Below are 15,428 nucleotides of genomic sequence, written 5' to 3' on the forward strand. Positions count from 1 at the left end.
TAGTTAGCACAATGAAGTTAACGGTTAACGTGTCATCCGTTGCCGAGCAACGCGAGGTCAAACAAAACATCAACATTATACCGACTGGTCCCTGTCGAAGGCTGGTTTCAGGGCCGTAACGCTTTTTAAAAATCTGACTCTTGACTATTAGTCGCTTGTATGACACAGGTAAGTCAGTGGGACGGTTTCTGGCATGTAAGGTTATAATACGTTAATTTGATAAAAGACAATGAGCTGATATGATGAGCAGCTATAGCCTCGTAATTTTCTCGGTTTATGGGTGAAGCTAGCGAACAGCTCGTCAAAACAAAAAGACACAGAAAAAATGTTTCCAGAAAGATCTTATTTGTGTCATGGGAATATTACCATATATTACAGAATGAACAGGAAGTTGGCGTCAGAATTAGGAGTTCCTTGCAAGGAAAAAGAGGTGAGATTCGTGTCTCCACGTTTGTTCCGGACTCTGGACTATGATGACTCAGTTTTACATCTGTCTCCTCCTCACTGTCACAGTTTGGCCCACTGGGTGTTGAAGTCAAAACACCAGCAACAGTGGTGCTTCTGCTGAGCTCTCTCGAAGAGGACATCCTAGCCAAAGCATGTGAAGCCATTTACGCATTTGCAGAAAAAGGTGCAGAAGGACAATTGGGAATAAATGTGTTGATAGCAGCACACATGTGGTTGTCCTTTTTTTCTTTTTTTTTCTTTTTTAGCTTTAACCCCACTCACCCTTCTATTCCATGCTTCAGTTATTTTGCAGCCTTTAGGTTTAAAACTTCCCTTGTAACATATCTAATTGTTCCCTGCAAGAAATGCTGATTTTCTTGCCTTCTGCTTCCCCAGGAGATAAGAACAAAGTTTCTCTGCTGGAACTTGGGGCATTGCAGCGTCTCTGTCAGCTCATCACTCACAACAACAAGCAAGTCAGGCGCAATGCCATCATGGCCCTGGGTACCATGGCCAAAAACAGTATGTCAAACAGAAAATGGAAGGCTTTGCAGTTTACTGTATGACCTTATGAAATAAACTGTTGACTTAATTACTGAGTTAACTTGGTTTCCGTTTGCACTGCAAGGTGATGTCAAGAGTGTCCTGAAACAACTAGATGTCATTCCATCCATCATTAACCAACTGTCACTTGAAGGTTGGTTTTCTTATCATAACCCAAACACATGTACTCTATACTATGTGTTTACTCTTTTGCTCTTTCATTTTGTTTTGTTTTTTCAACTTTAAAAGACACAGTTTTTCAAGAGTTTGCGACCCTCTGCCTGTCCTCTCTGTCTGTGGACTTCATCTGTAAAGTCCAGATCTTTGACAACAAGGGCCTTCCACCTCTAATCCAGCTCCTTTCTAGTCCTGACCCAGATGTTCAGAAGAACTCTCTTGAAACCATCTACAACCAGGTTCAGGTGACTCAAAGTTTAACCTTATAAGTAGAATTTAAGTGCATGAAAGACTGAAGTCAAATTTAAATCTTTGTATGGCTGAAATTGTAATTGCTCTTAGTGTCATCCTCTTATTTCCTCTGTTCTGTATGAAGGACTGCAACAGTCGCTGGGCGATGCTTGAGCTCTCAGGGATCCCTCCTCTTCTGGAGCTGTTGAAGTCAGACTACCCTGTCATTCAGCTTTTGGCTTTGAAGACACTGCAGAATATCACCACTGATAAAGATACGCATGCCACCTTCAGGGAAGAGAAGGGATTTGAGAAACTCCTGAATATTCTCAATAACGAGGTCTGTAAGAGAGAGTCTTTGGCATACAGTGGAAGAAGTGAAGTGAAGAAAATTATTGCTGACTATTTTTACACAAAACAGCACTGTCATCTTCTTTTTCTGAGTTAAAAAACAGCACTGCTCTGCCATTACAGCACACATAATGAGGGTGGGGTTGATTCTTTAATTTTTTCCCAGCAGTTACAAATTGATGTTATCATGTAGCAATCATATGGCTAGAGACACTTTTGTTCTTACAACCATGTCATATGGATGTCTCAGAAGCTAAGGTTGACCTCACACAGTTAGTCAAGTCAGTTGACAGGGATGTGAGCAGGTGGAGCTATGGGTGGCAGCTTGAGCCTCTTCAGGTCTGTAGCCTCCTCCAGCAGCACCCAGGATCAGGGATGTGGGGAGCCTAAAGGCTCAGGAGAAGAAGATAAATTAGTAACACATACAAGTATGATTTATGTATGACATATAAAGGAGAGAGGTGGAGGGAGAAAACCAGTGCACCATGGGAGATCCTAGCAGTCTAAGCCTATAGCAGCATATCTAGGGGCTAGCCTAAGCAGTCCTAACTATAAGCCTGATCAAAAAGGAAGGTCTTTAGTCTGCTCTTAAAGGTCGAGAGGGTGTCTGCATCCTGGACCAAAACTGGGAGACGGTTCCACAGGAGGGGAGCTTGACAGCTGAATATATACAAAGGAAAATTATAAACAAGTGATGCACATTGATCAAAACTTACATTTTCTTCATGTCTTATTCATTGAATCCTTTGCTCAAGTATTTGTTTTGATGTCATTACTCAGTCCTTTTATTTCTTTGCACATTTGTTGTGCTATGATTTTATATTGATGTAATACAACATGTTAACTCTTTTATTGCCATACTATTCATACAGTAGGTTAAAACAGTCAAAACTTTTATAAAGCTGTTAAAAAATTCCTGAGGCTCCTCCAGTCACTCACAATATTTTAGTCTGTGGCCTGCAAGATCACAACAAGCACATTTCCTCAACTCTGCATTTAGTTGTGACACACATACCCACAGGTTTGTACTAGAGAAAATGGATGAATCATTTGGGTTTCTTTGAGGTGTCTTGTACCTGCATTCTATGGAATCAGCACCAGGGGACTCAAACTCCTCACTTAACTCAAGTCCCCTATGGTGGCATAAATACAACCTGTTGGTCATCATTTTAATGATGGACCTATTAAGGGTAAAAAAAACAATAAAGCACTTAAAGCTGAACTGGAATCTGAAGTAAAGACCAGAGAGGTTCCCGCCCTTAGCTTTAAACGACTCAACAAATACTAATAATCCTTTTTGTAGTCCACTCAACGTCTGCCCTCCTCTTCCCTTGTTTCTGTTTTCTTACAGAGTTTCAGTGACCTTCATGCTGCAGCTTTGCAGGTGGTTGCAAACTGCATGAGTAACAGGGAGAATCTGGAACTGATCCAGACCAGTGGAGGACTAACTTGTCTGATGGAGTTTCTGACCACTGTGACCTTGCCTGAAATTCAGTCCAGTGTTTGTAAATGCATCGCCAGAGTTGCTCAGAGCTGTAAGAACAGAATACCGCACAAAAGTTATACATTTCAAGTCGTAATGTAGTTCCATTTTAAAATCACTGCATTGGCTCCCAGTGCATTTCAGGATCGATTTTAAGGTTCTTTTATTAGTTTTCTAAATGTCTCAACAGTCTTGGGCCATCTTATTTATCTGACTTGCTTTTGTCGTATCAACCCTCGCGGACCCTGAGGTCCTCTGGCACCGGCTGTTCAGTCATCCCCAAAGGTAGAACTACAGTAAAACCCATGGGGAGGCTGCATTCAGCCATTATGGTCCACAATTACGGAGTAGCTTGCCAGAGAACATCAGGGCTGCAGAGGCTGTTGATGATTTTAAAAGGAGTCTCAAGACTCATCTTTTTAGTTTGGCTTTTAACTAATATCTTTGACTCCTTTAATTTTAGTATACTTACTTTTAAGGTCTAATTTTTTTAATGACTTATTCTTAAATCTTTTATGCATTTTATTATTATTAAATCTTTAGATCTTTATTTTTTAAGTCTTTAAATCTTTATAATCTTTAAATTTTCTAAATCTTTATATTTTAAGCATTTTATCATTAGTTTAGCCTGTGCCTGTTTTTACCCTATCCTACTGTCTTTTAATATGTCAGTTTTTAGCTCCAGTGTTTCCTCATGGGGGCCCTCCACACTGGGAGTTGTGCCTGGTCTGTCCGCAGGGACATCGTCCTGGAGATCCCTCAAGCCTGGGGGACCGGGAGGCTCTGCACCATGTGTAGAGTCTACCCCTGTGTATCTACCTGTGGCTGTACGCTGTGACACCTCTTGGTGTGGATGGCTTCCATGGGTGGTTTTTTGGATGGCTTCCATGGGTGGTTTTTCCTCACCTGGTCCCTCAGTGCCTTGCCATGTTTTATATTGACAGTTAGTTAGTGCTGTGTGTGTGTGTGTGTGTGTGTGTGTGTGTGTGTGTGTGTGTGTGTGTGTGCACGTGTGTGTTCGTGCGTGTTACTATGCAAGCATGTATGAGAGTGAGTTTGCCTGTGTGTTTATATGTGGGGGTGGGAAGGGCGGTTTGTAGTATATTTGTAGTATTTTTGTTGTATGTTGTATGTTTTTATTCTTGTGAAGCACTTTGTGTTGCATTTTTAATGTATGAAAGGTGCTATATAAAGACTAATTGATTGATTTACTTGGAAACTATTGATTTTTCAAGATTATCTAAATGGATTGTAGCATTTTGTGTGTCTATTTTCTCTGTATAGCAGAGAATTGTAAACAGCTCCATGAGCAGAATGTTGAAAAGAGTTTGGTGGAGCTTCTGTCCGTGCCGAATGACGACGTGAAAACTGCTATCTGCCAGGCTGCTGCTGCCATGAGCTTCCATGGAGCCAGCAAAGATAGTTTCAGAGATCTGGGTACATCAGCTTTCCCGCAACCACCACAGCACTTACTCACTCACCTCAATCAAGAGTGAATATGATGGAATATCACATAATTTTTTTCACTCAAACTATGTGATAATCTTAAAGAGTATTGCGTCTTTCAGGTGGTTTCCCTGCTGTGGTAGCATTGCTGAGCAGTAAGAATGTGGCACTAAGAGAGGCAGCAACTGAAGCCCTGTCCAACCTCACATCCAACCACAAGCTAAATGCTATGTGAGTGAAAGACAAGCTGCCCTCCCACCTCTTCTCACCTGTGTATATACAACAATATCCTTTAATTCTATGGTGTTAGTGCAGTGCCAATTCTGACTTGGATCTCTGTAATTCTGATTGAGATCAAAGTCAGGGATCTTTGATCTCAGATGCTGCGCTACATACAGCTATCAAAGCTATGCAGAAACCTGTGTGTCGTCTCAGACCTTTGACCCTCAGACCCCCAGATCCTAATGAACCTCAGCTTTAAAACTCAGCACTGAACATCCGACAGGTGCCAGCAATACACACGTTTGACATTGTTCAAATGAAGGTTGTTGGGACAACCAAGTCATGGAAAGAACATAAAAGAGATTTCTTGCTTGGCAGCATAATTTTGCAGATTTATTATGATTTTCATTGACATACATCCTCTCTGTTCCCCCATTCTCCAGCTGCCTTCCAAACATCCATCCATCCATCCATTTTCTTCCGCTTAGTCTTGTTAAGGGTCGCGGGGGGGGGGGGGCTGGAGCCTATCCCAGCAGCTATAGGCAAGAGGCGGGGTTCACCCTGGACAGGTCACCAGTCCATCGCAGGGCCAACACATAGAGACAGACAACCATTCACACTCACAGTCACACCTACGGTCAATTTAGAGTATCAATCAGCCTCGTCCCCAATTGCATGTCTTTGGATGGTGGGAAGAAGCTGGAGAACCCACGCAGGAACAGGGAGAACAAGCAAACTCCACACAGAAAGATCCTGTGCCCGAGCCGGTACTCGATCCCGGAACCTTCTTGCTGTGAGGCAACAGTGTTAACCACAGCAGCCCCCTTACACACATCACTTGTCATGCTCTTGGAATGCAATAAGTGTTTTGTGTTGTCTTCCAGGGCAGTATTTGAGGCTAAAGGCCACACGTACCTTGTCCAGCAGCTCCAAGACAGCTGTCCCAGGACAGTGGCCAATGCCGCAGCCACACTTAGCAACATGGCAGGACAGGAAGTCATCCGCTGCAGCATCTTACAGCATGGAGTCATACAGGCGCTGGTGGAGCCCTTAAAGTCCACAGACACACAGGTCCTGATCAGCACTACACAGTGCTTGGCTGAGCTGGCATGTGATGCTGATGCAAGGACAGAGGTTGGTGCATGAGAATCAACAACCTACTACTACTCTATTTTTGGAAAGTATATTTCCAGACAAACTCTTAAATAATACATGACATTTTTCTTTTTCCCAAATTAGCTACAAAGAGCTGCAGGTCTTCATTTACTGGTAAATTTGCTGCGTACTGACAACAAGGAGGTGTTGAAGAATGCATGCTTGGCAGTCAGTGTGTGTGCTCAGGATGAGCTAACTGCTGTGGAGATGTGCAACTTTGGGTAAGACACTGAGATGAGGAACAACTTTAACACTATATTCATCGGCTCATGACATTTAGCAGAGGCGGAGCATTGTTGGATTTGTCAAAGTAGAATTCAGTCAAAGCCGCGTAATGTCTCAGGGAGCCAGTAGATGGCATGTAGGGCAGTGTTTTTTGTGTAGCTAAATCAGTAGCTTTGGGTCATTTTGCTCATATTAACTGTATGTATGCATGCCGGTGTGTTGGTGTTTCAGAGCCCTAGAAATGCTTCAGGAAATCAACAAGTCAACAAATCTGAGGAGCAGGTTCAGTGAGATGGCCATAAACAGTCTTCTCAACTCCAGCTTGTCTCTGAAATACATCCTGACAGGTCATTTGGCCTCTACCGACATCATCACGGATGGCTTTTATGATGCCGGGAAGGTTTGTGTACAATATGTGTGTGTATTCTAAGGCAGTTTGTGTCACAAATATTTTCCAAATGAGATTGCAATACCTCTCAATAGTTCTTAATATTTCGGTAAGAAGAAACATGAACAAGACTACTCTTTGACTTTTATCTCTCCCTCTTAGGTCCTTTCAGGTCAGAGAATTTCGACCCTTGAGGAACTGTCCAAGCAGCCACTGAACACACACCGGCCCATCATTGTTGTCAATACAGCAACAGAGTATGATCTCAGCTTCACAATTCATACACTAACCAAAACCTTCTGGAAATGGCAAAAAAGTTCACAAAGTCTTAGGAAAATTAAAACAACAGTACTTATTCTCTGTATACACATCGACATCATAACCCAAGACACAAGTAGAGTATGAAAAAAGCCAGCAATGATCCACTCTACCAGCAGAATCTATATAGGCTAGTGAATCACCCCCTTCTGCTCCAGTGCAGCCCTCGGTTTTTCCTTCTCTTGTCTCTCTTTTTACTTGATGTTGTCAGTGTGCCACACTCGTAAGACCTCACAGGGTAAAGAAAGAGCCTTTGTGACTTCTGAGCATCCTCTCAAAACCAAAAGCATCAAAAATTCAAAATCAAGCAAAGCATATCCATGAAGATCAAGACAAAATGCTGACCGATGAACATTATTAGGCAAATCTCTGTCAACATTTCCCCAGAGTTCAGCATTGTGATGAATTGAAGTTGCCAAAGTGCAGACAGTATTCCTGTCTCAGAGCACAGGATGACACAGTTTGATGTCAAAATTTCATGCAGCAGACTGATGATACAAACAGTCAATTAATGAGGTTGAAATATGCATGAAATGTCCATTAGAATCTTTGAAGTTGATCTTTTAGTCCCAGAGGAATTTTGTCCTGTATTGTAGTAATTCAGTATTTAAGGAATGCCTTCAAGGTCATTCCTTAAATATTGAATTACTGGGGTAGACATCACTTATAAGTGAAGCCACAGTGACCTTTCACCACCAACATCTTTGCAGTTCATACTTGGGGGTCAATCTTTTTGACAAATTTACATTAACAAGAATGCGGCGTGAGTAGGTACATTTGAAAAAAACAACAACATCTGGAATGCATCTCTCACTAAACTGTGAGAAATATATTCAGAGATGTTCTGCTGTACAAGTAAAACTGTTTTCCTGCTGTGGCAGAGAGACAGTGGATGTGGCAGAGGACAGGCAGAGCAGCGCATCTAAAACAGACACCAGCTGCAAGGGACATCGCAAGACATCGAGGTGCGTCAAGTGACATCGGTTATTTTATGACACTTCACAAGTCGAGTCGGTGCAGAAACACACCTCTAAATTAATGTAAACCCAAGAATTTCCCATCAGCAAATGTGTCAGTGTGTGTGCCTTCCTACTGTACGGTTCTAGCTGGATGAGCTAAATTCTTCACAATAAGGGCACATTGATAACGGTTTGTTCATATTTATTAATGGTAAATAAGTGTTTTACTTAAGCATAGTTAATCATTTATGAATGCTCTTAGCGAGTCCCTTGAGTATAATGAGGAACATGTATCCAAGTATCACTTAATGCTAACACCCATCCCTGACATGAACACCATTAGTACATGTTTACTAGACATGTTATTTGAATTGAAATTAATACTTACTCCTCATTATTTATGTACCCTTATATAAACTGTCAAAGTGGAGGTATTTGTTGGCCAAGTGTTGTAAAATTACCACTGGTAATCTGCCATGTTTTAATTTTCTGTCCTTCTGTACAGGAAGAGGAAAGAGGAAGACAAGCAGAAAGAGGAGACCCAGCCAGAGTTTTCTAAAGAGTCACAGTGGAAGATGATGGAAGACAGCTCATTGAGGGTTCTTGTCAAAGAAGCAAAAGAATCCATTCTCCCACTTAAAGATGAGCGGGAACAATTCGCTGCCTTGGCCAGGTGACTGTTTAATGCCACTTGCACACAGGGATAGCTAAAAACAATGCTACATTACATAAGCAGATCTTTTTACTCTGTTATCACTGAAATTGATTCAAACTGTGTGTGGTCCTCAGAAGAGTAAACAGAGGCACACGGTAGTAAAGATGATGTGAACACTGTGAGACAGAATTTGGGCTGCAGAACACTTCTTTGATTTCAAGGGTGTTGTAATGAGGTTTGTGTTCATTTAATTGTATGCCAGGTTGGTAAGTGATACAATGGGTGGAGCAGTGGAGTGGGAAGAAGAGATGCAGGAATTCTCATGGGTGCTGCCCCTCAGCGAGCTCATGTCTGAACTGAAATCCAACATTGTTCCAATTGGCATGATCGAAACAGGAATCTACTCTCACAGGGCACTTCTTTACAAGGTACCGGCAGCATAATTAGCGACATCTCAGAATTTTGTTTTTTCCTGTATTTCCCTTTTTGGATACTGCTGTCTTTTCACTTCATATCTTATTCTGAAATATTCATACCCAGACTCATATGCTCACTTCCCTGTCCTTCCTCAGTGTCTGGCTGATTACACTGGGATGAGCTGTACTCTTGTCAGAGGTGAGTACAACCGGGCCTGGAATGAAGTACTCCTGAAGGAAAACTCCAGCAGACAGTCCTGCAGCTTCATAGTAGACCTCATGCATCAGCCGGGGCGACTACTGGAGGCCAATACTCCTGCTGCTTTCCAGTACCAATATACATAGAACAATGTAGGATTGAACTAGTGTGTAACACTCAAACCAGACATTTTATTCAAAGTATTTTTGGAAAACTGGACCCATATTTGAAAAAAAAAATTGGGAAAAAAAATTCCGTCTCTGTTGAATTTACTTATTTGCAATCATTATTGACTTGCAAAATGTATTTGTTAGGATCAAAAACAGGTTTAGTTTATAAAGAGACAGGTCTTGTTGATCTATGCCTGATGCAAAAAGTTGCTTTGCTTTATTAAATCGATCAAACATTGTATTTTTTTATGGCAGGGCAGGGGTGGGTGATGTTAACTTACTGTGGAGGATAGGGTGATGCTGCTGTATTGAAATGAAAATTTCAGAATGAAATGTGTCACTGATAAAATATGAAAGCGAGAAATTGTACTTATTATACTCTTATGCCTCATAGGACCGTTTGTAAAAAACAATGTCAACATTAACAGAAATAAAAGTAACACAAAGAAGTTTAAGAAGTATGAAAAGCGATTTGATATAAAAACTTCTATCACACATAAGGACAAAGTACTACAAAGAGAGGGCCACAAAGTCCTGAGTGAGTAGAGGATGATGAGCTGCAGTGGTAGAAAGTAACCAAGTATTTTACTTCAGTACTTCACTTAAAAGCAATGCTTAATTATCTGTACTGAAGCTGCGTAAATATATTTTTGAGAACTTTGTACTTTACTTCACTACTCTTCAGAGGAGATGTAATTTTTACTCCACTCAGTTCACCTGAACCCATCATTTAATTTGAGGTGAAATTTTGGAATAGAAATTGTAGTAACACTGATGAAGATGATGTATTTTCACATTTTAAGCCAGCTGACATCAAGAGGACACAACACCTGGAACTTGTGATGTTATAATGAAGTGTGGAAGCACTGGAATACACAAATAAAACCTAAAACCTTTCCAATTTTCATCATAACATTTCAAAAGGAGACTTGTACCACAGTACTATTTCATCTAAATATTGCCTCTTTCACTTGAGGGGGGCTGTGTATTGCTTTCATCTGTGGTTAGCAGGCAATCAGAACCTGCGTAAAGGAGAAGTTTGCCTGGGAGGCTGCGTGTTTGGAGAATTTCTAACAGAAGGCCTTTGAGAAAGATTCTATTTTCACATGAACCAAGAAGTTTTCATTGATCTAATCTCAAATCAAATAGAATCAAAAGGGTTTCTCTGGCAGAAAAGCTTCAGGGCAAACTTGTCCTTTGAACCTACATTTTGTGTTCTCGCTGAGGTCAACAGATTTGAAAGATGATCTCTAATGTATGTGTTTTTATATTTGACAACACCTTCCCTCATTACTCGGTTTGGTGTGTTTTCTTGCCATAAAGCTGCTATATTATGACCTTTGGACGTTACCCAGCCATAAAGACCAGTGAACCCAGTCCTCTTTGAGCCATATAGTTGGAAGTGGGACTTTCTGACCAGGTCGACCTGCTGGCAGGCTGGATCAGCCCGGGGAAGACCAGCAGGAACTCGCTGCTGCATGAACAATCGTGGCTGTCAGCAGCGCACTTGAGATCCGCACTTGAGCTCGCAGGCTGCAGCAGCCAGCATGTCTCGCTTCATCAGCCGAGCTCTTCTCGTTATTTCTAAACGGTCGACAGCCAGATCCGCGGTGTTACCGACAAGGATCCCAGCACTTATGCGATCTCTATCTAGGAGTCCAGGTACGTTCGATTTCTTGATTGTTTTCAACCTCCTGTGGTGCACGCTTCACACACGCCGGCGTTTCAATCAATTTCAACAGTTCCAAAATTATTAAAATGCACGAGACAGTGATCATCTCTGATCGATAATGCTTTTCCGCCTCAGGGGAGCTCAGAGCAGCTACATCACTCCAACAGGGGCGATTCAAGGATGGGGGGGGGGGGGGGGGTGAGGTTCAACTGTTCAAGTCCCCTCCAAAATCACTAATTTCCCTGGAAGATTATTCGGGCCTGAGCCTGAAGGTACTTCAGGCGAAGACCCTATTATGTTTGCTCGTTCATTTTAATATTTTTATAAACATAATTAAAATTCATAACTCTAATACTTTAGTTATTCAATGCTTTTCAAGAAATTAAAAATTGGAATATGCTACATGCACAATGTTTCAAACAGGATATCATTGATGCCTGAAGGCATTTTTGTGACAGTGGCGGCTTAAGAAGTGCACAGGACAAGTACGATACCCCCCTTTAGAATGTAACTTCCGGTTTTAAGCCTCCAGTTAAATGTTTCAGATGTCGCCATCTTGGCTTTTTGCAAGCAGAGGAAACACAGGGATGAGATGATCATGCGAGACAAGATGGAGGGGAGAAACAAATGTTCTAACATGGTAGGGACTTGTCAATCACAGCCTTAAAGCGTACCCTACTTAATTGCCTATTTTACCCTAAATGGGACTAGAATTTACAGAATGAATATCATGCATTGAAGAAGACTAGCAATTAAGACCATATTCACTAAACAACAATCATCTATTCAGAGGAGATGGTTGCAGCATTTTTATTTTTTTTTACCAACTTTGATTTAATAGACGAATGTCGTTGGTCCAGCTAATTGCTTTAATGGTTAGCAATCTTTGTTTTTTATACATATAGGATGTACTTGATTGACGGGATGTTCAATGCTGTTGTGTTATATTCACCTCTGCTCCGTGCAGGTTTGAAATCCCTCACTCGCTATGACAAAACTACAGATTGGCAAAAAAAACTCACTCCTGAGCAGTACGTAGTCACCAGAGAGAGAGGAACGGAGGAGGTGAGTCCCCCCCACCCAAACAACAGCATACATCTCCCCATCATATCTTAAGGTGGTGGCAATAATGAATTGTGCAGAAAGATCGACATATCGTTTTTTTGTCACCCACTGATATGATCGACTAACATTAGCAGAGTTGGAGCTGGACTTTGATCCTCACTGTGCTGTTGATGTAGGTCGGGTTCAACCAGTTCAACCACAAACCTGGGGTTTATTTTGGGATAAGAACAATCTGTATTTTTCAGAATGCTACATTATATACTTTTTAAAGTCTTTTCCAATGGAGTTTAATTGAAAGGAACTTTTTGAAATTTTGCCTCTTCAATCTCGCATTACAAGGTGTGACATCACTTCCACCCTAAGACAACCCAAACAATTCTAAACCACAAAAAAAAAATTCCTCTCAGTCCCACAATTGTGACCTTAGAAATATAATACATTTAAATGTAGAGACTTTTTTCATCTGTCAACTTATTTTTCCTCAACAAGACACAACTTCAATTTTTGATTAAACAGCTTCCAAAAAAAATAAAAGTACGCTCACCCAAAACCCTATTCCACTGCCATGTCATGTTTACTTCTGTTTGCAGCTTTGTATGCGCGGTGGTTGGTTGTTGTAGCAAGAAATTGTATTCTAATGTTTGATTTTACGTCCTTTAAAATAAGCAATTTGATGAGTCATTTATTTTTTAATCAAAGAAATTTTCCCTGTTTTGAATAACTCCAAACTTTCATGCTACACCCAGATTAGTGCTGTGTTTCTGTTCTTCACTCTGCGTATGTTCGTTTGTGTCTTGTCAGCCCTTTAGTGGGATCTACCTGAACCATTATGAAGTGGGGATGTACCACTGTGTCTGCTGTGACGTGCCGCTCTTCAGGTAATACTTTGCAAAAAATATTTGGAATAAGATACGCAACCTGCATTGTGTTTTTTTTTTTTAATTCTCTTGTTACAGACTTTCACAGATGCAGAACTCTGAGGCAACAACAAGAACCAAGTTTACTGTCAAACTTGCAGTTCAGCCTATATCAAGTTTTCTTTTTATGAGGAAAATATTTTTCCTGTCTTGATAGTTCAGAGGCGAAGTATGACTCAGGCACAGGCTGGCCAGCATTCAAAGAGGCTCATGGGACATGGGAGCGGGATGAAAGCCACGCCTCCATCGTTCGTCGCCCTGACAACAGTCTGGGGAGTGCTGGGACTGAAGTCCTTTGTAAAACTGTAAGTGTTGGTCACAGAGTTCACTTTTAGCTATGTGTGCATTTTTATATAAATCAGTGTTGATTAAAACTTCTGACAGGAATTTTAGGTTTAGCTTTATCACAAAATTCTGCATGAAGTTTATGTCTTTTTGAAATTTTGTGTTTCTTGCAGTGTGATGCGCATTTGGGTCATGTATTTGATGATGGACCAGATCCAACAGGTCAGCGATTCTGCATTAACAGTGTGGCATTAACATTTAAACCCAGAGGCAACAACAAACCTGAAAAGGCTGAAGAAAACTAATGTGCTGTCCGGACTAAATCACAAAATCAGCTTAAAATGTGGAATTCCATGTTTTGGTTTTTGGGTTGTTGTTTTTTTTGTTTTTTGTTTTTTTTTACATAAAATTTAAGAAGAAAGAGGCTGTATATTTGATGTTTGTAAGCTCAGTCCTTCCTAAAAAATGCTTGTGTTCTCTGACTAGAAGTCAATACGGTACATCATTATGAAGAACGTCAGCTCCTTCAGTCATACCTCATAGCCAAACATTTTGGACAACTGTATTAGTCTCCATATCCTAAGCAGGGGCACATGTACAAATTAGCTGTGGCTGGAAACCTACAAGCATGGCATCCAGTTAGAATTTTACATATGAAGTAGGAACACGCCAACCTTTTTGGAAGTATGATTATTAGCCATCATTAATCAGACCAGCTCAGATACTGTGCTTTCCAAGCGAACCAAGGTGAACGACATGGCGTTATTGCATGGCAAATTAGTTTTCTAGCCATTAAAACAAAACACACAAAAATAACCTGCTAATGAGGTTAAAATCCTGATCACTTTAAGTTGTTCTCACAGTCATGGCTATCATAAGGGCACGGGAACATTCAAGTTGAGGAGCTGCTGACAGACAGAACAAAAAACAAAACAAAAACAAGACAATCTCACTTCCTGTCACACAGGAAGTGGACAGACAATCTCACGATTAGCCGTTCATGGACAGCCAGCCAATGTCAAGGTGATGCAACTGCACAGTACAAATAGTACACACTGCAGGAAACTCAATTATTGCACAGTTTTTTCAAAGCAAATAGTGAGCACCACCCTAGTTCCATTAATATTGACAAAGACTGTGTTACAGAAAAGTGTACTTGATGAATTTTGAGATGGTTCGCTTCCACGCACCACAGCTAGCGTCCATTGACGCTGAGCTTTTTAGCATCAGGTGGGGGCCTGGGGCTCTGTGATGGATGCAGTGTTGAGAAGGGTATCTGTCAGCTTGTCTGACCCTAAAAATGATGTACAATAAGTCCACTCATGAAAAAGTTGACATGTTCCTTCAAGAACAACAAAGGAATTAAGTTTATATTTACTGGTTGTCATGATGAATGTTACAGGAATCATATTTTGTCCACATTACATTTCAGTTCTTGATATGGTGGCTCAGTGATTTCACAGAAATGTACATTACTTAACTGTGTATGATTTGATGAGATAAAATCTGTTATGGTGGCACGGTGGTGCAGTGGTCAGCACTGTCGCCTCAAAGCAAGAAGGTTTCAGGTTTGAGTCCCAGCTCAGGCAGGATCTTTCTGTGTGGAGTCTCCATGTTCTCCCTGTTCCTGTGTGGGATCTCTCTGGTACTCCAGCTTCCTCCCACAGTCCAAAGACATCAAGAGAGGACGAGGCTGATTGATACTCTAAATTGACTGTAGGTGTGACTGTGAGTGTGAATGGTTGTCTGTCTCTATGTGTTGGTCCTGTGATGGACTGGAGACCTGTCCAGGGTGAACCGCGCCTCTCCCCTGAAGGCTGCTGGGATAGGCTCCAGCCCCCCCCCCCCCCCCCCACCCTTAACAGGATAAGCAGTAGAAAATGGATGGATGGGAAATCTGTCATGTTGAACCACACATTGCAAATAACTAACTTCTCTAATGACACTGCTGCCCTGCTTGTTTTTAACTAATTCATATTATTATTTTAACACAGAAAATAGACTAATTTGTAATGAATGCTTTTTTTGTTAAATGCTTTTATTTTGTTTTACCCACTGTGGAATTCATCAGGACATTAAACTCAGTTTTGAAACTCATGCTGCC

General features: G+C 41.2%; 1 protein-coding gene across 2 annotated transcripts; it reads left to right on the forward strand.

The window, feature by feature from the left end:
* The first annotated feature begins 36 nt into the window (after positions 1 to 36).
* On the forward strand, positions 37 to 15,413 carry LOC147241736 (armadillo repeat-containing protein 3-like). 2 transcript variants are annotated; one of them, XM_086191531.1, is made up of 23 exons: positions 37 to 168; positions 379 to 430; positions 514 to 631; positions 844 to 969; positions 1,076 to 1,144; positions 1,240 to 1,412; positions 1,544 to 1,738; positions 3,101 to 3,284; positions 4,517 to 4,669; positions 4,801 to 4,909; positions 5,785 to 6,034; positions 6,140 to 6,276; positions 6,512 to 6,680; positions 6,831 to 6,925; positions 7,868 to 7,951; positions 8,451 to 8,618; positions 8,863 to 9,028; positions 9,173 to 9,286; positions 10,925 to 10,934; positions 12,025 to 12,122; positions 12,924 to 13,000; positions 13,197 to 13,344; positions 13,498 to 15,413. In XM_086191531.1, the coding sequence occupies exons 2-23, from the start codon at positions 380 to 382 to the stop codon at positions 13,627 to 13,629; spliced, it is 2,826 nt and encodes a 941-aa protein (XP_086047657.1). In that variant the 5' UTR covers positions 37 to 168; position 379; the 3' UTR covers positions 13,630 to 15,413. The 2 variants fall into 2 exon arrangements, with proteins under 2 accessions (XP_086047657.1, XP_086047656.1); XM_086191530.1 differs by lacking the exons at positions 514 to 631; positions 10,925 to 10,934; positions 12,025 to 12,122; ... (1 more) ...; positions 13,197 to 13,344; positions 13,498 to 15,413 and having other exon boundaries at positions 9,173 to 10,298.
* Positions 15,414 to 15,428: the final 15 nt, after the last annotated feature.

Source organism: Aulostomus chinensis, chromosome 21, assembly GCF_037954235.1.
Source record: "Aulostomus chinensis isolate RoL2024-O1b breed Wild chromosome 21, RoL_Achi_v1.0, whole genome shotgun sequence".
In the NCBI taxonomy this organism is placed as follows: domain Eukaryota; kingdom Metazoa; phylum Chordata; class Actinopteri; order Syngnathiformes; family Aulostomidae; genus Aulostomus; species Aulostomus chinensis.

Excerpts from the sequence above, each read along its gene's own strand:
- LOC147241736 (XM_086191531.1), top strand. The coding sequence starts at position 380 with ATGAACAGGAAGTTGGCGTCAGAATTAGGAGTTCCTTGCAAGGAAAAA. Across the intron at positions 4,910-5,784 it reads AACCACAAGCTAAATGCTAT|GGCAGTATTTGAGGCTAAAG; the intron begins GTGAGTGAAAGA and ends GTTGTCTTCCAG. Across the intron at positions 8,619-8,862 it reads CAATTCGCTGCCTTGGCCAG|GTTGGTAAGTGATACAATGG; the intron begins GTGACTGTTTAA and ends ATTGTATGCCAG.